This window comes from Emys orbicularis, chromosome 3 (assembly GCF_028017835.1).
Source record: "Emys orbicularis isolate rEmyOrb1 chromosome 3, rEmyOrb1.hap1, whole genome shotgun sequence".
In the NCBI taxonomy this organism is placed as follows: Eukaryota; Metazoa; Chordata; order Testudines; family Emydidae; genus Emys; species Emys orbicularis.
In genome coordinates this window covers 181,136,295-181,160,276 of record NC_088685.1, presented here as the reverse complement: position 1 = coordinate 181,160,276, position 23,982 = coordinate 181,136,295, and the positions used below count along the sequence as shown (strand labels likewise).

The 23,982-nt window shown below is 41.0% G+C and overlaps 1 protein-coding gene across 1 annotated transcript in view; it reads left to right on the top strand.

Moving 5' to 3' along the window:
- The window catches only part of PIGF (phosphatidylinositol glycan anchor biosynthesis class F), a 43,282-nt gene that overhangs the window by 9,454 nt on the left and 9,846 nt on the right, over nt 1-23,982 (top strand). Inside the window, exon 5 of the mRNA XM_065402193.1 lies at nt 15,718-15,826. Coding sequence (XP_065258265.1) covers nt 15,718-15,826 — 109 coding nt within the window. The remainder of the gene's footprint in view (nt 1-15,717; nt 15,827-23,982) is intronic.

Here is a 23,982-nt window from a genome sequence, read left to right as displayed (position 1 = left end):
GAATGTATTTTAGAACAGGGAGAGGTAATCTTTTCATTGAGTTCATTGGATCAGGCTCAATAACTGTGATCTTATTTTTGTAACCCTCATCCACCTATGTGTTTTTTAAAAATCAATAAACCAAGCTCTGTAGAAGGTGCATGTGTTTGTAATGAAAATGCTATAATTAATATTCTATTGCAATGACAAAAAAAAACTTGAAATTAGAAAGCTATTAAAGTCTAGCTTAATGAATACAAATATCTATCCTGAAAAGGGTTAGAGTTGTGTTATGCATTCATATTGCCAAATTATTCACTTTGGATCTTTGTGAAATCTTTCCACTATTTTAGTATCTCCTAAAATAAAGATCCAGATGTGAAGATCTTTTCACATAACTATTGTAACATCATGTTCAATATGCCCCACCATAGGGCTGAAAGGGCTTTTCAAGTGGACTACTTATCACATGTAACCTTTATATCCTATTGGTATAGTTACAGATGAGTCAATCCCTTACTTCTTACATAGTTGAACCTGATCCTGCAAGATTTGTAATGTTTCTTTGAGTGCTGGGCACCCTCAGTTCCCATTAGTATCGCTTGCAGAGGCATTCACCACTTTGCAAGATCACTTGTGAATTAAGTTATTATGACATCAGTTTTTAATTTAACGTGTCTCTCCTTTTAAAAGAATGTTTGCCCTTTTGTAATGACTTACATAATTTTTGAAGCCACATAGATCAGATCTGTGTATTATAAAATAATCAAAAATTGCTGCAGAATTTTCCATTGTGCAGAATTTTCCATTGTGTAGTGTACAGAGAAGAATTGTGGACATAATGTTCTCAAATAAAAATGTGACATTGGATTGTAAGTGTCAAATCTACAGTTTAAAATTGTGTAAAAACAACTTTTGTTAGTTTAGCCTTCTAGGATTTGATTTAAAATTGAACATAAATTGATACTTTAAGAGTTGGAACACTTCAGTGTTAGCACAATATTTATAGTATACATATGCATGGGATCTCTTTGAGATACACCTCTACCCCGATATAACGCTGTCCTCAGGAGCCAAAAAATCTTACCGCGTTATAGGTGAAACCGCGTTATAGCGAACTTGCTTTAATCTGCCGGAGCGTGCAGCCCCGCCCACTTGGAGCGCTGCTTTACCGCGTTATATCCGAATTCGTGTTATATCCGGTCAAGTTATATCGGGGTAGAGGTGTATGTAAATAAGTTACTGTATTTTACTTCATGGCATCCTGTGTCAAATTTTAAGTAAACCCTAATCTGAGCTCCAGTTTTCTCTAATTCTGCATCCAAAGAATGGGTTGCCTAAGCCAGTTGCTTCTGGACTCTGTGTGTAGTGTGACAGCTAGTATTGCAGCTAATGTCACTAAGCTAATCGCATGCTATCATATGCTGTCACAAGCTGATAGTGGGAAAGAAAAACTGTAAAAAGGTCATCAGTACTATATTCTATAGTACATCTGATACTGTACTATAGAAAATGAATTGAGAGAGATTGATTTTATTTGGTGTTGATTCTGAAAACCAAAGTATTTAGTTTCCTGTAAGATGTAACTTAATTATTCAGTTATATGGTGTCATATGTTCTTAAGACTTTAAAGTGTCCTTTATGCAGAAGTGCTACATTAGGACATGCCAAAACTAGAATTGCACATGAACATTCTACTCTAAGGTGGGATCCCCTGCCTACGAAAAGTGCAGCTGCACACCATGGGAGCAGACAGCCTCACCCAGAATTGCGGGGAGAGAGCTGGGCCAGACTCATCCTGTTAGCCCCTACTCCTGACCCACCCAGCTCATGGCCACAGTGGCCCATCCCTCTCTGGGGGCACTACATGGGGAAAAAGCTTACCCCACCTTCTGGGTGAGGGAACAGGGTCAAGTTGCCCTAGACTCCAGCATATGGCGATTATCATGGTGGGTGGGAAATGAGCCACTGGAGCTTTCTTATGCTGCCAGCTGATGTAGTTAGTCTCTAGCTCAACTGTGCTGCAAGTCCAGGAATTGAACCCTACTGATGATGTGAGGTTGTTACTGTTGCACATAATAGAATTTGTATTTATTTTTCCTTTTAAAATGAGGAAATTGCATACAGAAACCTCGTTAAAATACATTATTTAGGCTGTAGAGTCAAACATTGAAAAAAGTTAGGAAATGCCAGACTATAGATTGCCTATGCAACCTTAACTCTGTCCCTTGTCTGTATCATAGAAGATTAGGGTTGGAAGAGACCTCAGGAGGTCATCTAGTCCAACCCTCTGCTCAAAGCAGGACCAATTCCCAACTAAATCATCCCAGCCAAGGCTTTGTCAAGCTGGGCCTTAAAAACCTCTAAGGATGGAGATTGCACTGTGTGATTGTATACTATGTCCTCCCCAGGACCCTGACTACTCATTCAGTGCATAGGATAAATGATCCTCAGGGAATGAGGCTGCTATTCAAAATCTTTATTCAGTTATTGGCCCCTGCCTGCCTTACTGCACACCATCCAAAGCCTGCAATGAATACAGAATTATTCATTCCTTATGGTCTTTTCTAAAGCACTCATCACCCTGATATCTGAGTGTCTCACAGACATTAATGAATTTGTTTCCACTTCAAGATAACAGAGTGGCAGAGCCAGACTTGGAACTCAAGATCTCCTGATTCCCAACCTTGTGCTCATTCCTTCAGACCACACTGCTTTACAGCCAGAGGTGCTGCAATACATAACTCCTGTTGACTTCAGCTGCCTTTGCAAGTGCTCAGCACTTCAGCAGGTTATGCCCCGGTGTCTCAAGTTGGGCAACCAGAAATTGGGGAACATGCACTTACTGTCCACTTGTCAATTTTAGTTTTAAGTGACTTGCTGAGCATCACATGGTATCTGTGTCGCAGAGGCAGGGATAGAACTGAGGTCCCATTAGGGTGTTCACCTGCCTTAAGCAGAAGATCATCTTCCCTCTTACTGCAGTTCTCTACTTACCTCCCCGCTTCTGCAGAAAATGAGGCAAGGATCCTACAATCTCATTCACTACATAACCTTAATTCATTCCATGAGTGCCTTCCATCCTGTGTACTGAATGAGGCAGGAATCTTGTGGAAAAAATTCATGATCATGTAATTAAAGATTGTATCATAATGCTTATGCACAAGAGGGGCAGATTAAGGTTGCACAAGCAATCTTAATTCTGGCATTTCTTAACATTTGAATGCTTTACTTTGTAACCTTAATTTTCTTTTAATATGGAGTTTTGGTATGTAATATAATTTTGAGTGTATGTACAAAAGCATGCAGAGGATTTGAGTTGATTTTAATTACTATTCTTGACAATGAAGTAGCACTTTAGTTTAACGTTTTTTAACTGAAATAGCTGTTTAGGTTCCAAATGATCATTTAAACATCTTTTAGTTATACAGTTTGTGACAGGTTCGGTCACAGAGATCCCCTTGGGACTGTCACCTGATGTGCTGAAATTACCTCTGAGCCCATTTTCCCTGCCAGCTTGGGACTTCCAGAACCCTGCCTTGTTGAGCCAGACACACTAGCCTGCTGCAACCCAGACCCAGGGTCTGGGCCATGCCCCCAAAGCTGCAGACTTTAACTAAAAACAGCTCAGCAGGTTACCTGTCTCCAGCACCCAGGCCCCAATGGGATCCAAACCCCAAATAAATCCATTTTGCTCTGTATAAGCTTTATACAGGGTAAGTTTGTATTGTTTGCCCTCTATATCATTGATAGAAAGATATGCACAGCTATTTGCTCCCCCAGGTATTAATCACTTACTCTGGGTTTACTAATAAACAAAAGTGATTTTATTAAGTATAAAAAATAGGATTTGAGTGGTTTCAAGTAATAACAGACAGAACAAAGTAAAAGCAAAAACACACAAGTCTAAGCCTAATACATTACAGGTAATATCTCACCTTCAGAGATGTTCCAATAAGTTTTTTTTCACAGACTAGACTCCTTCCTAATCTGGGCCCAATCCTTTCCCCTGGTACAGTCCTTGTTAGTTCCAGCAGACATCTCAGGTGGTAAGCACTCATAAGCATATTTCCATAAAACATATGGATTGCAACATCACACAATTGTTACCATTTAGTAAATGAAAACAAACTAAAGTGCACTGTATATATGTTTTAGGAAATGAATAATGAAGTGTGTTTATATCTAAAGTTGTCTAATGAGAGAGCCAAATTTTAGTAGTAGTATTATGTTAAGCTTTAAATGTGAATACTTTGTATTTACAGGTAATTTGCCTGTGATTTATTAAAATGATTATGAATGCAGATGGAATATTAACTTTTGTCTTTGCAGAGAAGTGTCACAATGGTAGAAAACTCAGCCCAGGCACAAGTGGGTGCTTCTCCATTGACTGCACTGGAACTCTTCCTGCTTACACCACAACTGCATTTGGCCCAGTGTATTTTTTTTTTTATAAGTGATTTAGTCTCTTATCATACATGTGTTCTGGGTTTGGTTCTGTTCTATATCTTCAATGATTTAGCTAATGGCGCAGAGAGTACACTTATAAAGTTTGTGGATGATACCAAGCTGGGAGGGGTTGCAAGTGCTTTGGAGGATAGAATTTAAAATTCTAAATGATCTGGACAAACTGGAGAAATGGGCTTAAATTGCAGCAAGGGCGGTTTAGGTTGGACATTAGGAAAAACTTCCTAACTATCCAGTGGTTAAGCCCTGGAATAAACTGCTCAGGGTGGTTGTGAAATCTCCATCATGGAGATTTTTAAGAGCAGGTTGGACAAACACCTGTCATGGATGGTCTAGATCAGGGGTGGGCAAACTATGGCCCGCGGGCTGGATCGGGCCCCTCAGGGATTGCCCCCCGTGGCGTTGCAGGCCCTGCACCGCTCTCAGCAGCGGCCAACCCGACGTCCCTGTGGCCCCCGGGCCCTCGCCTCCAGGCACTGTCCCCCGCAGCTCCCATTGGCTGGGAATGGGGAACCGCGGCCAATGGGAGCTTCAGGTGAGGTACGTGGAGGCCCGGGAAGGGCAGCGCACGCGGAGCCCTCTGCCCCTCCTCCCCCCGGGACCACCCTGGAGCCCGAACCCCTCCTGCACCCTGCCCCCAAACTTCCTGCCTTAAGCCCCCTGCCTGCACTGTGCACCCCTCCTGCACCCCAACTCCCTGCCCTGAGCCCCTGCTGCACCCCACACCCCTCCTGCACCCCAACCCCCGCCCTGAGCCCCCTCCTGCACCCTGCACCCCTCCTGCATCCCAACCCCCTTCCCTGAGCCCCCTCATACACCCCGCACCCCTCCTCTGCCCCAATCCCTTGCCCTGAACCCCTTCCTGCACACTGCACTCCCTCCCACACCCCAACCCTCTGCCCCGACCCTGCATACAATTTCCCCACCCAGATGTGGCCCTCAGCCCAAAAAGTTTGCCCACCCCGGTCTAGATAATACTTAATCCTGCCATGAGTGCAGAGGACTGGACTAGATGACCTCTTCAGGTCCCTTCCAGTTCTACGATTCTGATTCTTTGTGCTAGTTACAATTATCTTAATCTTAACACTAAAAAAGAAGGCTAATAAGCATAATATTCTGTATTCCTAAATTAAAAGGGACACCATTAATGTTGGGGAAAAATAAGAGTTTCTCTCCTCTCCAACAAATGTCAGGCTTGCATTGTAAATATGTTCTAGTCTATATTATATTGATCTTACAAACACACGCTTAACTTTTTGCATGTGAGTAGTCTTGAAATCAATCGCATCAGTAAAGTTTATGTGCATTTGTAAGTGTTTGCAGGATTGGGGCCAAAGAGTCTAGATTCCTTGAAATGAGGGCTGGAGTTAGTTATGTTATGTAACCTAGACACAGCACAGGAACATTTGTGATGCAGTCTTTGATCTGTCAACCTTGACAAAATCTTTCCTTAAAGAAAAAGAATCTTAATTTTTTTGACTAATGCTTGTAGAGAGCATTACTGTTATCTTTTATCTTGGCTTCTTTCATACATTCACCAAGTGTCATTTTTGATATCCTTGGGAAGTAGGAGAAGAATTTTCACCTTACCCATAGCACATCTTAAAGAATTACCTTCAAGAGAGGATTGTTTCAGAATCTATCACTGTATACAGTCATCAAACCCAACACTACACAAATGGTAAACTCCTCGTTTAGAGTATTATTACTGAGCCAAAAATAAATTATTTTAGCATAGGAAAACTGTTCATAAACATTAAGTTGTGCAATAAGCTGCCATTAGGAAAAATATTTCTGGCTAAAAGTGTGGGAGGTGCTCATTCAATAATAATTTCTCAAAAAATAGCTTTTTCAGTGTGGTCAGGTAATACAGGATGTCTAAAGCAAAATACTATCTTGAAATGGAAGTCAAATTTCAGTGGATAAATAAACAGTGTAGCTCGGGTAGGCAACCTATGGCACGCATGCCGAAGGCGGCACGCAAGCTGATTTTCAGTGGCATGAACACTGCCCGGGTCCTGGCCACCAGTCCAGGGGGCTCTGTATTTTAATTTAATTTTAAATGAAGCTTCTTAAACATTTTTAAAACCTTATTTACTTTACATACAACAATAGTTTAGTTATATATTATAGACTTACAGAAAGAGACCTTCTAAAAACGTTAAAATGTATTACTGGCACGCAAAACCTTAAATTACAGTGAATAAATGAAGACTTGGCACACCACTTCTGAAAGGTTGCCGACCCCTGGTGTAGCTCCTTCCACCAAATTACAGCAATCCTACTATGTCTGCCTTTCCTCCAACCCTTGAGTTACCTCATTCTTGGTACATCCTGACTAGATTTGGCAATGCTTTCTCATTTGAACAAGAAAATCCTTATAAAGCTTTTAAGAAAATCAAATATCAATAAACCAAAAAACGAAGAGACTATATCTGAAAATGAGCTGGCAGTCCAGGGACACTCTGACTAATCATTATTGCTAGGTGACTCCCTGTGCAAACTCATGTCAAGAAAGTGCTAATATAATTCTGTTAAATGCAAACTACTATGTAAATGCAATGTAAGATGTTCCACAAAATGTCAAGAAATGCAAAATTAGTGTTGCATATCGTTTGTTGCATGGGGTAAACAAACAGGATGTACACACTTAAGACAAACTAGTGATGATAGAACATATGTGCATCATGAAGCATCATGAAGCATGAACCCTCTATGGGCTTCAGGTGTCTGTTGGCAATTAGCCCTAATAAACCAGCAGGTGTTTCTTAAGGGGATGTTGGCAGTCCTAATAAGAGACAGCTGTGGGACCTCTAGGTGCCTCGGGCTGGCTTCAGCCCTTGGTTTGACTGGCAATGTGCAGGATCCATTCACCTTGTCATGGTATTCTTTAATTAATGGACGTTTGCTTTGAGATAGTCACATGGCAACCTTTTTTTTAAATTTAAAATTCCATTTCACTCATAAAATTAATCCCCAACAGAATGGAGTACTTTGTTGCAGCCTTACGTGTGATTTCTTACACAAATTAAAAGAAAAAACAAACAAACCATAATCACTGCAATAGTTAGCCTACTTTAACTTTGCCAAACTAAACCATATTCCAAGCTAAAGTAATCTGAGGAAAATATCCAGTCCAATTACATTGCAGTCCTAGGAGCTCTTTCAGGGTTTGTTAATGTTTGTGTATTTTTTATGAAGCATTACTGTATGGGGAATTGTGCTCTTGCATATGAAATAATTAGTAACAATAGGAGATCAGAGCCCTCAATGATGCTTTGAGCAGCAAAATCTTCTTATCCCCAGATAAGTCTCAAAATTGTGGTCTGTTAAGGGAATAGTGTTTTGTGAAATATCCAGCCTTTTATTGTTGTTAGGCTTGTTGATATCATGCAACTTGTGAAAAGTGGGATCATTCACATGTCCCATATGGTGAGGTACATGAAGTAATGATACCAAGTCCTTTGTCTTTGTTGGCATAGGTTGATTGAATTACTACAATTTGTCACTTCAGTCTTTTTGTTTTTGGCATGTTTTCCTAAGTAACTATTTTCTCAATGGGACAGAAAGAAATCAAACAACTTTTTAATAAAAATTCAGCAAGTAAGAAGTAAACAAAAATTAATTCCAGCAGAGCTCATTCTAGACCCATCTGGCTCCAGTTCCTGAAAGCGAGAGCCCCTGATGATTCCTCACTGGGAAGTCTATTGAGGCAGTATTATTATAGCAATTACATAAGAATCTTGATTAGACTAAAATTCTAAGATATTAAAAATACTAATCTTTTTTTTTCTGTTAGAATTACTTAGCTGTGATCCTTTTTGTGTCTTGTTGAAGTTCATTAGGAAATTTATATGGCAGATGAGAACTGCAGAATGCTAAAGGAAAATTGCAATGGAATATGAAAGAGTCTTCAAAGATTCCATCTTAATAGATAGAAACCCAACAGAGGGTGTGCCAGAGCACAGGCATGGTGGGAACTACCTAAAGTAAAAAGTCTAAGCTGTGCTACCCAGAGGGGCATGCTGCTTACTGAGGTACTTAAGTTGCCTCTGGTGATCAGTTCGATTCTCTGACTGGTGAAGGAGCTCATATGGGACCACAATGGCTGATTAAATCCATCCTTTTGTCTCACTGGTGTGTTCTGTTAAAAAATGAACATATCAGCAACCAAAACCCAACATTTTTTTAATTGATTGGCTGGTAGAGTTTGGGGATATTCCTGATGTTTATTCTTGTGGGGCTTATATGCGCCCTTCAACTTCTCAAACAATCTATGGACATTCAGTGGCATTGTCAACACACCTTGGGGATTTTTTGCCTCTTTCCTCTGTTCCCTCCGGAGCATCTTATGGAGGGTCATTTGCATCATCAGCATACCTAGGCCTTTGGGCTCACAGGCCGTGCATTCTCCAGAGTGACATATATCTCTGGACAGAGTCCTTGGGCAATCGTGCATTACTGGAGCACTTGTGGTCACTTCCGTGTCTCTTTTCATGCTGCCTTGGAAATTTTGGTTATTGGCATTGGTGCACCATCTACTGACGTGACTACTGTGCTTTATGCCCCAGAAGGGACCATGACTGGCCAGCACATGATATATGTTCACAAATGTAACGTGTGTGCCACTCAGTCCTAGAGCGTACTCCTCAAAGTCTCCCTGGCCTTCTCCAATTGGTCTGTTAAGATTGCCATGAAGCCAGCCTGGAAAGCCTCAGAAGCTTTGGTTTAAAAGGAACCAAGGTAAGACCCCACACTGGGTGTCAGAACCCTGCACCAGTGCTACCTACAATCATGCAAGTCCCACAGAGGAGACTGTATAGCTTTATATCCAATCCTGTGTAAAGTGTCCTGCTAGACCTAATGTGATTGTTACCAGACTGTGGTGAGGTTTTCTCCCTTGAGCAAGAAGGCTGAGGGGGGATATGATTGCTCTCTTTAAATATATCAGAGGGATAAATACCAGGGAGGGAGAGGAATTATTTCAGCTCAGTACTAATGTGGACACGAGAACAAATGGATATAAACTGGCCGTCGGGAAGTTTAGGCTTGAAATTAGACGACTGTTTCTAACCGTCAGAGGGGTGAAGTTCTGGAACAGCCTTCCGAGGGAAACAGTGGGGGCGAAAGACCTCTCTGGCTTTAAGATTAAGCTTGATAAGTTTATGGAGGGGATGGTTTGATGGGATAACGTGATTTTAGTCAATAGGTCAATAACATGCCATCGCTGGTAATTAGTATCAATGGTCAATGTGGGTCTGGCTGGAGAATCTTGCCCGCATGCTCGGGGTTCTGCTGATCGCCGTATTTGGGGTCGGGAAGGAATTTTCCTCCAGGGTAGATTGGCAGAGGCCCTGGAGGTTTTTCGCCTTCCTCCGCAGCATGGGGCAGGGGTCGCTTGCTGGAGGATTCTCTGCAACTTGAAGTCTTTAAATCATGATTTGGGGACTTCAACACATGAGTTAAGGGAGAGAATTATTCCAGGAGTGGGTGGGTCAGCTTTTGTGGCCTGCATCATGCGGGAGGTCAGACTAGATGATCATAATGGTCCCTTCTGACCTTAAAGTCTATGAGTCTATGAACTCAACCAGTGATGTTCAACATGGCTCGTCAGAGGGTACATGTAGACAAGGAAAATAGATCATGTTTTCCCCTTAGGATCAACCATGACCAGTGAACACATTTGTCAAGGTGTTAAACTGTGTCTACAGTAGGTGCAAAGTCATGTTTAAAAAAATTTGTTGGCTAGCAAGTTTTCAGACACAGTCTATTTTCCTAGTCATCACCACAAAGGCATCATCTTCTGCCAGTGCCAAAAAGGAACCAAACAACTCCTCATTTTGCAGCTGACTTTGCTGTCAGCTCTTACGAACAGCTGCCTGTGGTTTCTGGCTATTCCTTTCCCAGACATGCTGTCACAGATAAGCTACATAATGGATCCTCAGATGCAGCAAGACATACTGCATTAATAGGTGTGATGCTATCTCTTGAGAAATTTGTTTCCTTAATGTGTGATGGTCTTTTCACTGATCTGAATGCTCCAAAGCAGTGTCCTAACATGGACATTTGTTGGAGCCCTTGTTAGCATGGAGTTTTTGAGAGTTAATGTCAGATCTATGCTCTGGAATCACTTATGCAGTTTTAGATTACCTGAACACTGATGGTTTCAGCGCAACCAGTGTACATGCATACATTAGTAGCATTGACACTTCCACCACCAAAACTGATTTGGCATATGATGAAAACTTGCCTGGGATGGTGGAGGTATTGCTGAGAAACAGGACTATTACTTAAATATAAAAAATGAGATTCCTCTGAAGCAAAGTATTTTTCCATTGGGAAGGTGGAGAAAGGTGATTCTCCCCAGGATTATTTAGTCTTTTCCCGTTTTATGAAGAAGATGCTAAGATGTTTTTCCTTTTGATTTGGAGACTGCCCAGGAAAACCCAAGGGCTTTTATTTCAAGGTATGGGGTACTTTCATAGGTATGGCAGCAGTGCCCATATGGAACAATCAGTGAAAGAAGTGGGTTCATACAGTCCCAACTGTATCAAAGGGGGTTAATACATCTTTTTACACAACTAACAAAACCATCAAAAGCACAGAACTTGGTGGTGATGGGGGACTTCAACTACCCAGACATCTGTTGAGGAAAAATAATACAGCAAGGCACATATTATCCAACAAGTTCTTGGAATGCATTGGAGAAAATTGTTTATTTCAGAAGATGGAGAAAGCAACTAGGGGAGAGGCTGTTCTAGATTTGAATTTGACAAATAGGAAGGCACTGATTGAGAATTTGAAAGTGGAAGGCAGCTTGGTAAAAGTGATCATGAAATGATAGAATTCATGATTCTAAGGAATGGTGGGAGGAGAAACAGCAGAATAAAGACAATTGATTTCAAGAAGGCAGACTTTAGCAAACGTAGGGAGTTGGTAGGCAAGATCCCATTGGAAGCAAAGCCTAAGGGGAAAAACAGAGAGAGTTGGCATTTTTTCCAAGAGACATTAATAAGGGCACAAGAGCAAACTATCCCACTACATAGGAAAGATAGGAATTATGGCAAGAGGCAACTCTGGCTTAACTAGGAGATCTTCAATTATCTGAAACTCAAAAGAGAATCCTAAAACTAGATCAAATTACGAAGGATGAAAATAAAAAAACAACAACACGAGTATGTAGGGACAAAATTAGAAAGTTTAATCTCATTTTGTGTTTTAGCCTATCTAGAGACATAAAAGGTAATAAGAAAACATTCTACAAATACATTAGAAGCAAGGGGAAGACCAAAGACAGGGCAGGCCCATTACTCAATGAGGGAAGAAAGACAACAGAAAAGTGCTAAATGCTTTTTTTTGTTTGTTTTCACCAAAAAGGTCATACCGACTGAACATCTAACATAGTGAACGCCATAGGATTTGAGGCTAAAATAGGGAAAGAACAAATTAAAAATTAGCTAGACAGGTTAGATGTTTTCAAGTTGGCAGGGCCTGATGAAATACATCCTAGGAACTGACAGAGGAGATATGAGCCATTAGCGATTATCTTCGAAAACTCATGGAAAATGGAAGAGATTACAGAGGACTGGAAGAGGGCAAATATAGTGCCAATCTATAAAAAGGGGCGTAAGGACAACCTGGGGAATTACAGACCGGTCATCTTAACTTCAGTACACGGAAAGATAATGGAGCAAATAATCAAGCCATCAATTTGCAAATACCCAGAAGATAATAAGGTGATAAGTAACAGTCAACATGGATTTGTCAAGAGCAAATCATGTCCGTCCAACCTAATAGCTTTCTTTGATAGACTAACAAGCCTTGTGGATAGGGGGGAAGTGGTAGATGTGATATATTTTGACTTTAGTAAGGTTTTTGATACTGTTTTTCATGATCTTCTCATAAACAAATTAAGGTCATGTCTATATGTACAGTGGTGCAGCTGTACCAATACAGCTGCATTCATGCAGCGCATCTGGTGAAGATGCTCCATGCTGACGGGAGTGACCTCTCCTGTCGGCATACAGAAAACACCACTGTGGTTGGCTGTGCACATGAGCGTTTATGTTGGTGTAATTTATGTCCTTCGGGGGTGGAATATTCACACCCCTGAGCAAAATACATTTTTGCCGACATAGGCTGTAGTGTAGAAATAGCCTAATGAAATATAACCTAGGTGGAGCTGGTGTAAGATGGGTGCATAACTGATTGGAAAACTGTTCCCAGGGAGTAATTATCAGTGGTTCACAGTCAAGCTGGAAAGGCATATCAAGTGGAGTCCCACAGTGATTGATCCTGGGTCATTTTCTGCTCAATATCTTCATTGATGATTTAGATAATGGCATAGAGCAGAGGTCCCCAAACTGTGGGATGCGTCCTCCTAGGGGGGCATGGAGGTATGTTCGGGGTGTGTGGCCAAGGCCCGGGGCAGGGAGGGAACACCACCCAGTTCTTCTCCTGGCCCTGGCCCCGGCCCCGGCCCCAGTTGCCAGCTCCGGGGCCCTGGCTGCCAGCTTTGCCCCCTGGCCGGGGCTCTGCTCCCACCCCCAGCTGTGGCTCCAGCCTTGGCCCCCCTTACCCCTGTCCCTGCCCCGCCCCCAAGCTGTGGCCCCGTTCATGGCCCCAGCTGGGTGGGGGACATGGACGGGGTAAGTGTGGGGTGCAACCCTGAAAAGTTTGGGGACCACTGACAGAGAGAGTACACTTATAAAGTTTGCAGATGATACCAAGCTGGGAGGGGTTGCAAGTGCTTTGGAGGATAGGATTAAAATTCAAAATGATCTGGGCAAACTGGAGAAATGATCTGAAGTAAATAGGCTGAAATTCCATAAAGACAAATACAAAGTACTCCACTTAGGAAGGAACAATCAATTGCACACATACAAAATGGGAAATGACTGCCTAGGAAGGAGTACTGAGGAAAGGGATCTGGGGGTCATACTGGATCTCAAATTAAATATGAGTCAACAGTGTAACACTGTTGTTTAAAAAAAAAAAAAAAATCATTCTGGGATGTATTAGCAGCAATGTTGTAAGGTAGGTACGAGAAGTAATTCTTTCACTCCACTCTGCACGGATAAGGCTTTAACTGTAGTATTGTGTCCAGTTATGGGTGTCACATTTCATGAAAGGTGTGGACAAATTGGAGGAAGTCCAGAGGAGCGCAACAAAAATGATTAAAGGTCTTGAAAACATGACCAATGAGGAAAGATTGAAAAAAATTGTGTTTGTTTAGTCTGGAGAAGAAGACTGAGAGGGGACATGGTAACAGTTTTCAAGTACATAAAAGATTGTTACAAGGAGGCCATTGAAAATTTGTTTTACTTAACCTCTGAGGATAGAATTAGAAGCAATGGGCTTAAATTGCAGAAAGGGAGGTTTAGGTTGGACATTAGGAAAAGCTTCCTAACTGTCAGGGTAATTAACCACTGGAACAAATTGCCTAGGGACAGCAGGTTGTGGAATCTCCATCATTGGAGGTTTTTAAGAACAGGTTAGACAAACACCTGTCAGGAATGGTCTGGTTATTACTTACTCTTGACTTGAGGGCAGAGGACTGGACTAGATGACCTGCTGAGGTCCCTTCCAGTCCTACACTTCTGTGATTCTATGATAGAAAATATCCTTTGCCTAGAAATACCTCCATCTAGTTCTTACCAGTTGTTGCGGCTATTATAACTGGAGGCAGAACTGGCTAACTGAATTTCCCCTCCCTATTAGCATGCCCATTGATGTGATACAATGGTAGTAGCCTGAATCCTCCAGTGTGATTGGAAGTTGCATGCTAGAAAGACCTACACTTACAAAGGGAAAAAGGTTGCTGTTGTGAAAAGTCCCTTGTGTATTCTCTTATAGACTCCATACAAAATCTGCTCCACTTCTTTCTTCTCCTGTCTGAGTTTGGGTTAAAAATAATCTCCCTAATGGCTTTTCTACCCTGGGAAATTATATCCTGTTAGACTACAATCCTGAGGAGTCATGGTAATTAACATGGTGTGAAACAGTACACACAAGGACTGTTGTGTTTAACATTGTGTCAGCTGGTCATGGCTAACCTTATGGGTCACTGGCTCAAAAGGTTAAAATAACATTAATTTTTGACACATGGAGGCTTTTTCATCACAGCTTTCAAATGCAACTGGCCTTTCCTAATTTCAGTGATGACAACTGCAGAGGAGGTATCTATCTTTAATATGTTAAGAAAAGGCTGAAATATATGAGGCTGCTAAGGAGACTCTTAGACCTATGTGTACTGGGAAAGTACATCATATTAGAACCCTGGGGAGTTGTGGTAACTAACACAGTGTTAAACACAACTGGGGACTCAGCATAGACAGAGAATATTGTGCATACCATAGCATCAGCTGGTCTAGGGTCTACCACAGTTCTGGTTTGGATTTGGCTCAAGATAGTGGAAATATCTCAATAACAGTTCACTGGATTTTTAGCTTCATCGGCTTCAAATCCAAAATCTGAATTCTAGCCAAAACCTAATATAGATCTCTGTTACACATCTTCAGCCTACCTATAATGATATTCTTCAGTCTGAAGGCAAAAATCCAAGTAACCTGTTTGTTATTGCCAAAAGGAATAATTAAGTAGCCTTTGGCAAAAATAAAACTTGCTTTAGGTCCATAACGTTTTATTAAATAACTTCTGTATTTCATCATGTTATGCTTCCATCAGAAGACTAAAGGGGTAGTGTTCAGTAAAATCTGCTAGTGGGTTGAATGTTTTTGTCTGTCATATTTCCATAGGGATTGGAGTTGAATGTAGGCAGTAGCACTAGTAGAATTCTTAGTCATAAGATTATAGCAGTTTTTATATTTTTAAGTACAGCGTACAAAACTTAAGCTAGTTTTGCATGCTGGAGCCCAGATTTGGTGCCTGAAATGTAACTCTCATGTTGTCAGGGCCTGGAAGTGGTATGGAGATATTACATTCTGCCCCTCTATGTATGGTGTGTGGTTAAGGCAGGAAAAGGGGAAAGTGATACATGCTCCTTACTAACAAACCCCCTTGAAAAAAATGGAAAATGCAAGGGGTGGGGGAAAGGTTGCTACAGTGAGTGGGGTGTGGTAGACATATACCCCTATAACCACCTCCACCCAATAAATCTGTATGTTATATATAAAATGTCAATTGTATTTTTTTTTTTAATATCTGCTGTTTGACTTGCAGAGCGTGGCAGAGATCAGATCAGTCAGTCTAAAGCTGTGAAAGGATGACTTTTGTGCTGTTAAAATCTTGTAATATGTGCTAATCTTACAGAGCTATGTCCATCTGGGATAACAGTCTACAGATTACCACGATGTGTAGCATAGTGGGAGCATGGCTTGGAGCATTTCCTATTCCTCTGGATTGGGATCGGCCTTGGCAGGTTAGTCTTCATACCTTTTATTATAAGTGTATACACATTTGTTTGTTGCAGTGTGAGAGCTGAACAAAAAGCAGGGAGACAGTAAAAGTATATTAGAGGTGCTAGCATGAAGCTGCTTATGTAATGTAGCCAAATCCCATTTAAGAACTGTATAATAAATACCTCTTTTCCAGTATACATGTATCATGCAGCGTTTTTACTGCCTCTCTCAGTCGGTTTTGAAGTGTTTTGTGTGCATGTGCTGATATTATCAGTAGATGCTTGAAGAAAATATCCCTGAAAGCTAATGTTCAGAGTTTGATATTGAGGAGCTACACAAGCAGGAAGAGAAGAGCAACATGACATATGGCAGGGAGTGTATCCATGTTCAGTTTGTGGATAGAAAGCACTGCTTTTATTGTTTATGGGGAGGGGAAGAGAGTTGCTTTCCAAGTGTTTCAGCTTCCCTGCACCTTCCATTAAAGCACTTAACGAAATGCATTTAAAATTGCTATTGGCTTAATATTGATTTGTGTAGTTTGTGTGGCCAAATACCTCTGCTGAAAATTTACCTTATGATTTCAAAGGACACACTGGCAAGTAGCAGCTACTTTGTTGCACAATAAAAAAATGGGAAGCTGGCACTGCAGAAAAATCTGTAAATTCAGCAGTCTGCACTGTTCCATTTGACTTTAATTGACATGCGGAAATGATCTCTCTACTGTTACCTAAATATGTAAATGCTCTGATATGATTCTTAGTAATAGCTATTGGTGTAATTAGAAAGAAAACACTGCTGCGTTCCATCTTAGTGAGGTGCTAACTGTTTACAATAAATCCATCAGTATTTGCCAACCCTATAATGCTATTGATCAGATGGAGTTCAGAAGTCTCCTCTTCCAGAAATTTGTAGCGCAGCCAGCACTCCAAGTCTCTCTCATCCTCATGAAGCCTGGTGATTTATACTCCTGTTGGAGGGTTTTTTCCCAGCAGCAGCTGAGCAGGTTACCTTTGTGTCAGAAGTCTTTCTTTAGATCAGTATAATTACATCTTTATTAAAATGTTTTAAATATCCCAAGAAATCAGAATAGCAGATGCGTGGTTTAGTAGCTTAAGAATAAAGTTTGACTTGACTCCTTGCAACTACATATTCTAAACCTTGGAGCCTGTTTCACCCTTCCCTCCTCTTGAGGGTAGGTGCTTGGTAGCATCATTTAGTGTATCAATTACGTGGTTTCTTTGATGAGACCTTAAAATCAATGGGCTCAATCCTGTAAAGTGTGCCTTGTGCAGGGCATCCTCATCTCCTGCTGACTTTAGTGGAGGTTGAGAATGCTTGGCACTTTGCAGGCGTAAGTATGGGGATTTTGCTTTCCCTGCTTTGACGTTAATTAACATTCCCCTGTCATTTTCTAAAAGTCATGTCCCAGTGGCCTAGGTCAGAATCCACCCCAGCCTAGAGACCCATGTGTCTCTCATCCTCCTGACCAGGGTTTTTCCAGGCTGCATAGTTCCCTGCCTACACTGAGTTTCCCAGCAATACAGAGTGCCTAAGCAGGCCTGCTTTGCTTTCTCTTCAGAGGCAATAAGCAGCATAATTGCCCACAACTGAAAGTTACCACATAGTTCTTTCTAAGCAAGCACATTTACTCTTAAGGTGAAAGTATCACAGAGAAAACATTGAAAACAATAAAAGAACCTACATGCAGGCTGCTAAACTTACCAGAGATCACCCCCAACTCCAGCAAGGGTTCTGGCACGTGATCAATCCTTCAAACTCTATTAAGGCGTTTTTCTGTGGTTACGAGTTCATTGCAACTGTTAGCTCAGAATAAGCACCTCTGTGAATCATTCATTCTTTCCTTTATGCAGTTTGAGCCTTTGAGCTTGTTCTCATATAACAGATGATCAGCAGACAAAGGTCCCCTCCTCAGGGCAAAGCATTACTGGAGGGGGGTACATTAGCATGCACATTTGCCTGGAGATTTCCTGGGAAATGCTGTTTAACTTTTTGTCCCAAAAGTTCGTTCTTGTCTGGTACATTGTTTAAAATAATCTTTTGAAATTCATAACACTTCCCAGGGTTTACATTGGCCACGTCTCCCTTCTACAGAAGTTACATACAATCCCACAACAGTATAAAAACTCGGCATTTATAATACTATGGACTCCAAAGCTATTTAAACTTAATTCATTTAGCTCTCCCAAAGATATTGCAGGAAATTGCCATATCTGTCACAATGGGCACCTATCGATGTGGATACAGCTCTCCACCCCAGAGAAAACTGCATTTCACTGTGTTTGCATGTTGTATGTGTTGGGACAGATTTTTGCATTTCCCTGATCTTTATCTTATTTACACCCATGCAAAGAGTGTATATTGCTACCAAATCAGCACTGGTCTAATCAAGTTTGCAAGGTGGAGTGCAACAGAGAATCTGACCCTAACAATGTACTTTGGTCTCCTGTGGGATGAAAATTATTGTATACTTGAAAAATACTTTATTAATACAGTATTGCACAAGATCTAGGTCAGAATAGAGACCTTACATTAGATAATGTATGTCTTGAAGACTTCACTAATAAATTATATATACAACTTCCCATAAGTTGTGTAATATGTCTGTATCTTATATACCAATAGTATGAGCTGAGATATAAAAAATGAATAGATTCTGATGAACAAGACACACATATTAATTAGATAAGACAGATAATGTAAATAAATGTAATTCTTGATTATACAGCTCCAAATGTTGACATGTGGGAGACCCAAGTTTGGCAGTATCCTGGCAACTTTGTGTGTGTGACTAATATAGACTTGGGTCAGAATTTTCAAACGTGAGTGGCTAAAGTTGGGCTTCTGAATCTATATTCAGGCATCTAAACAGGTGTTGCCAGCTATTCAGAGATGCTGAGTGTGACAGATATTGCATCTGCATGCAGCATCTTTCGGAGAACGTCTGGTACATTGTTTAAAATAATTATTAAGGTAATAAATATTAAGGTAATAAATAATCTCTGTATTACTGTGGGCCAGGCATTGTATGCAGCTCAGGGGAGGGGGATAATGGTTGCTTTTAGCTCCTCCAGGAACTAAAACCAGTGGGGGATGATTAAAGTGAATCACTCAGGTTGTAAATACCTCTAGAGGTACCATCCCTTGGGAGGCTTGCATATACTTGTTCAAAGTGGGTTTTCCAGAGACTAACAGAAAAAGAAAGGGCTTTAGATATAAAAAAGGCTGCATTTAAACTGACTTAGGGCCTCCTTTCTGATACAGCTAACAGACAGGTCTTTCTATCCAAGGGAGCCCCTTACTTTGGCCTACTAGGGCCCCATAAGTATGACAAGTGATTCTGGTATGTTTAGTTTTTGTTTAAATCTGCTTGTTTTTATATGTTTTCTCTCCAATGCTTTTACCTTGAGAATAAATGCGCTTGCTTGGAAAGAACTTGGTGGTAACTAGTAACTGCTAGTAATGCACTGTTCATAGCCCTCAGAGAGAGAGAGCCAAGCACAGGTGCTGGCCTTTAGGCAGACTGGCTTGCCAGGGATATCACAGTGTAAGGCAGGGAGCCTTGCAGTCTTGCCCTCCCCTCCTCCCCGCCCCTGTCACAAGGGATGGGACAAGGGTCCCTGCCCAGAGACAGGTGATGACTGGAGATCTGAGACCTGACTGGGCACTCCTGGAATGGACCACAGGAAGTGGGGGGATACAGGTGCAATTATCCTGAGACTGTGACACTGAAAATCTGCAGTTTTCTAAGTTCCAGTAGCTTGTCACTGGATGTCTTTGGGCAGCAGTACTGTGCAGAACCTCTGCAGCGCTATGCACTGTGGCTGCACACCTCCTTGTCCCTGACACTCACCTCCCCCTCCTACCCTCACCTCTGGTATGTGTCTTATAGTGGAGCTTAGGAGGGAGTCCACAAAAGACAACCTGAGGCTATCTTCCTCCTTTCCTGTGCTGGGGAATTCTCCCATGCCCATATCTAGGGTTTTCAGAGCTCCTTTGTCACTCTGGCCCCTTTACCCAGCATATGGCAGCTTCAGCAGGGGTGAAAATCTCACTCAAGTACGTTAAGCCCAAAATTTCAGTATCCTTTTTAATCATCTCTTTCTGGGGAGCTTATGGAGTAACCATAGGGCAGGCAGCTTATCAATCCTGTAGGCCATAGATAGGAGACTGCTTGTGGGGGACAACATTTTTAAATGCTAATGTTCTTTATGGTCCACTTTATAGGGGAAAGTGAAAGAAACCTTTTTAATACAAAACAGCTTGTATATTTGTATTTATCTCAATAAATATAGTCAAACACAAAAATGATACTGTCAGTGGGGTAGAAACCAGTCTTTATAGGCTGTTTTTTATTAACCTGGGCTTGACTTGTAGAACTTGACAAATATCAATTGAGAGATAATATGAACAGGGACTTCAAAAATACCTGGTCACCAAATTATAAGAGATGAAAAAGGTGTCCTGGCCAAACTTTTGCGGTGTTTGTAATGGAAACATTGCCCCCAGCCCGGTCAAGCTGAGATGTCCCATGGAGGTGATGTATTGGAGTTGGACTGTTAGCATTCCCAGAGAGCTGATTCAAGGAACAGCATTAACATTGGTCTTTTCCTTCCTCCCACCCAATAGAGCAGTGGTTCTCAAACTTATGTGATTGCACCCCCCTTCTTTGTGTCTGTAGTAGTTTATGCCCCCCCGCCACACAAGTACATATATCGATAAAAACAAATCAACATGCAGCTCACTAAATATTAGAATATGTAAGGCATTGATTCAAACAGAGCCAACAATCCATTGCAATAAGAGCAAAGCAACACTGTGATTGTGGTCGATTCTTACAATTAAATGTGCACACCACATTGTAGCAAATGGATTAATGTACAGACGGCAACGACTTTGTATAATGCTCTGCAAGCTTAACAGAAATCCGTCAATACGCACAGCACCATCTAGAGTCAAATACGCAGTGCCACCTGAGGACCTCGTATGGCTGGAGGAATCAGCTTTGTTCGTCAGTGCTATGGGTAAAATGCGCACAGTACGTTTTGGGGGGGGGGGGGGGGTTGGTTTTTTTTCCCTTAAAGCTTTTCATCCTCCCCCCCAAACGCATTCTGTGCCCCCTAATTTGAGAACCTCTGCAATAGAACACAGATTTACTGCTCAGCTACTTGAGCTATATATGGTTCTTCAAGGCCCTCATGGAATCTTTAGGTCTGATAGACATTCCTGGGCACCAACAGTAAGAGCATTCCTTACCGGAGTATTCCCAGTACTGCCACTGGTCACATGGGAAGCGAGAGAAAGTGATGAGATCTCCCTTCCCTGTAGCTATGAAAGAGGATGGACCCTTCACTCTCTGTCTTCACCTGAGAGGACAGGGGTGGGAAGAAAAGAGGCATTGACACAGGATTGTGATGTTGTATTGGAACGCCAGTGTTAAATCACCTTGATGCAGTGTTGTCACATATTGACACAATCCTGATGCAACATCACAACACACTGCCAGGACAGTCTGTTGTGTCCTCATAACTGCAGTGATGAAGTAGCTCTCCAGCTGTTGAAAGCTTGAGTATTCTTGTAATACTGGTGATTGGATCTATGTAAAATGATGATCCTTCCAGAATGGAATGAGAAGACAACCGGAAATTTCTGTCAGAACTGCTCCTCAGAATAGGCTGAGGCTCAGTGTGGCAGTCTAGATTATGATGCAGCAGGTGGAAATCTTTTACTTGTACTTGTTGACTCAAGCCAAAAGTAATGTCACCACTCAAAGTAAGCCTACAACATTTCTGCTTTTATTCACTAAATTGTACAGATAAATTAAGTGTGCCTCTGACAACACCATAAGCAGCACTACTTCCAGAATTATCTTATGTTCTCTCAATCTTTTCACTTGTATGTTGCCACATGTTTACAGCATTAATGAGCTGCTCATATAGTCATTACCTGTATAGTTTACTTTGGGCTCTCTTATTACCAAACCTTAAATTTTGTTAATGGACTGGGTTTCTATAAAAAGCAAACTTGGACATCTTCTTTTAACTATGAGAGAGATTTACACAGAAATGATGTGAGTGATTTATAGTTAAAGTATGATTAGCATTAAAATGATAGCACATGCACTGCTATACAGCAAACCTGGGTTTGAATGTTAAAGCAAAGATGGTGACTCTCCTCATTTCCAGGATGCTGATCCACCCTCACCTAGAATCTATATAATAGGCCAATTAAGGGATGCCTCGTATTTTTCACACAATGTTCAATGGTCTATTAATGAAGATAACCTATGTATCTTTCAGTTCCATCGGATTCTGTTTCAGTACTTTCTGAACAATATTACACCTGTGCTCCATTCAGAACACAAGCGTCCAGTTTGTTTCCAGGTATAATTTAAGATGTTGGGGATCACCTCTCTCCCAGTTTGATACCAGCTCTGTTACTCAAGCGAAAAGCCCCCATAGTTTAAGCAGAAGGGGGTTGGAAGCAAAGTGTCTTCCAGATTTGAGGAGCATTCATTGTAACTTCCCTAATTCTTCACCAGAGCCATTATTTGTTGCCCTTCAAGGCCATATTGCAAAAGTCATCTTTTTTTCCCTTCTCAAGCTTTTTAGCTAAAGTGGGAGAGTTGGTTGTTTTGGATAGCGGATGAGGTCTAATGTGGCTGGAATTAGGGCAACTTCTTGTAATTTATCAGATTTGCATTTCTTTCTATGCTAAACTTCCTTTAATTACTAAGACAATTTCATATTACCTCTCTGCTATTGGAGCTCCTTGGCCTCAGTGTAGGAGATTAGCTATATTTAAATTCTTGTTGTTATGAGTAAGGATTTGCATGGGCTTTACACTTCTTAGAGGCTTTAGCATAATTCAGGGCCATGGTTAAAATACATAGGTCTCTTCTAAACGATGTTGTAGTAGTTTCTGATGCAACTGTATAGTAATCAGATGTGCAAAGGTTGAATTTATAGGGGTGTTGGAAACCAGTGCTTTGAAAATTGATCAGAATTGTGTGCCAACAGCAGAGGGCCACCGCCTATTCCCTAGTATCAATCTGTTAACTTCTCTGACTTACATACAAAAGAAAGTTAAGCTATGAAACCCACAAATGTGGGCAAAACAACTTTCCCCATACAAAAACTTTAAAAATTGCAGTTTTCAGCAAGGAGTATTTTCTGTAGAGATGGCTATTTATAATGTGACATGAGCTATGAAATAAGTGGTAATAAAATTAAATAAGCTAAATAAATCATTTTCCTTATAAAGATGCATCATACTAAATATCACAATCTGTTTTCAATGATAGGTTGATGCTGAAAACCTCTTCCTCAACTAATGCACACATCTAGACTGTGTACTTCAGCTTTATTAAATTGCGATCATTAGGGTTAGTTATATAAAAAAGAAAACCAAAGATCCAAACATACATATAAACCTGTGACCTTTTATTTGCTTTGAAATTATTGGTAGTGAAACACTCCTGTAAAAATTGCCATACTGTGGCCCTTATACAAAAATTCATTAAATTCTGCTCACTTTAACCCTAAGAATGAACTAAATTTAATCCGAAACATTACTTATTTGGCTTGTCCACAGCAAGATTTGAAACACTGTTAGTACCTTTCCAGTGAACTGCATTTAAACTTGGTTGTTGCAAAAAGGTGCTAACAGATTTCCATTAGCTAGTGTAGCTAAGGCTTGTCTGTGTTATAAAATGGCTTACAGAATTGTGGTCATAGAATAGGATTTGGACCAGTCTTTCTTTAATGGATGTTGTAGGCAGGGCCAAACTGTACATTAATAGTAAAACATGTTTAATCATGGTTGAGGAGAGGCATCGCAAGCTGAATTTAAGTGCTGATCTTTGGCTCTGTGACAGTCCTGGGATGAGGTAACCTCAAATCAGCTACAGTCTCTAAAGTTCAACAAGTTCGTAAATGTACTGCTCTGATTTAGGATAAGTAGTAAATGGTATCTAGTGAAGTTAGAGCTGTTAAACATAAGCAGATGTACATATCAAAATAAGCTTTGTATAATTGATAGACGTGTATTTCCCATTAGCTCAGGATTTAGCAAATACTTCACCAAGTCCAAGTTCCTCTTCTAGACTATCTGGACTTGAGAGCCAGAATAAGTCATCTCCAGATCTACTTCTGAAGTT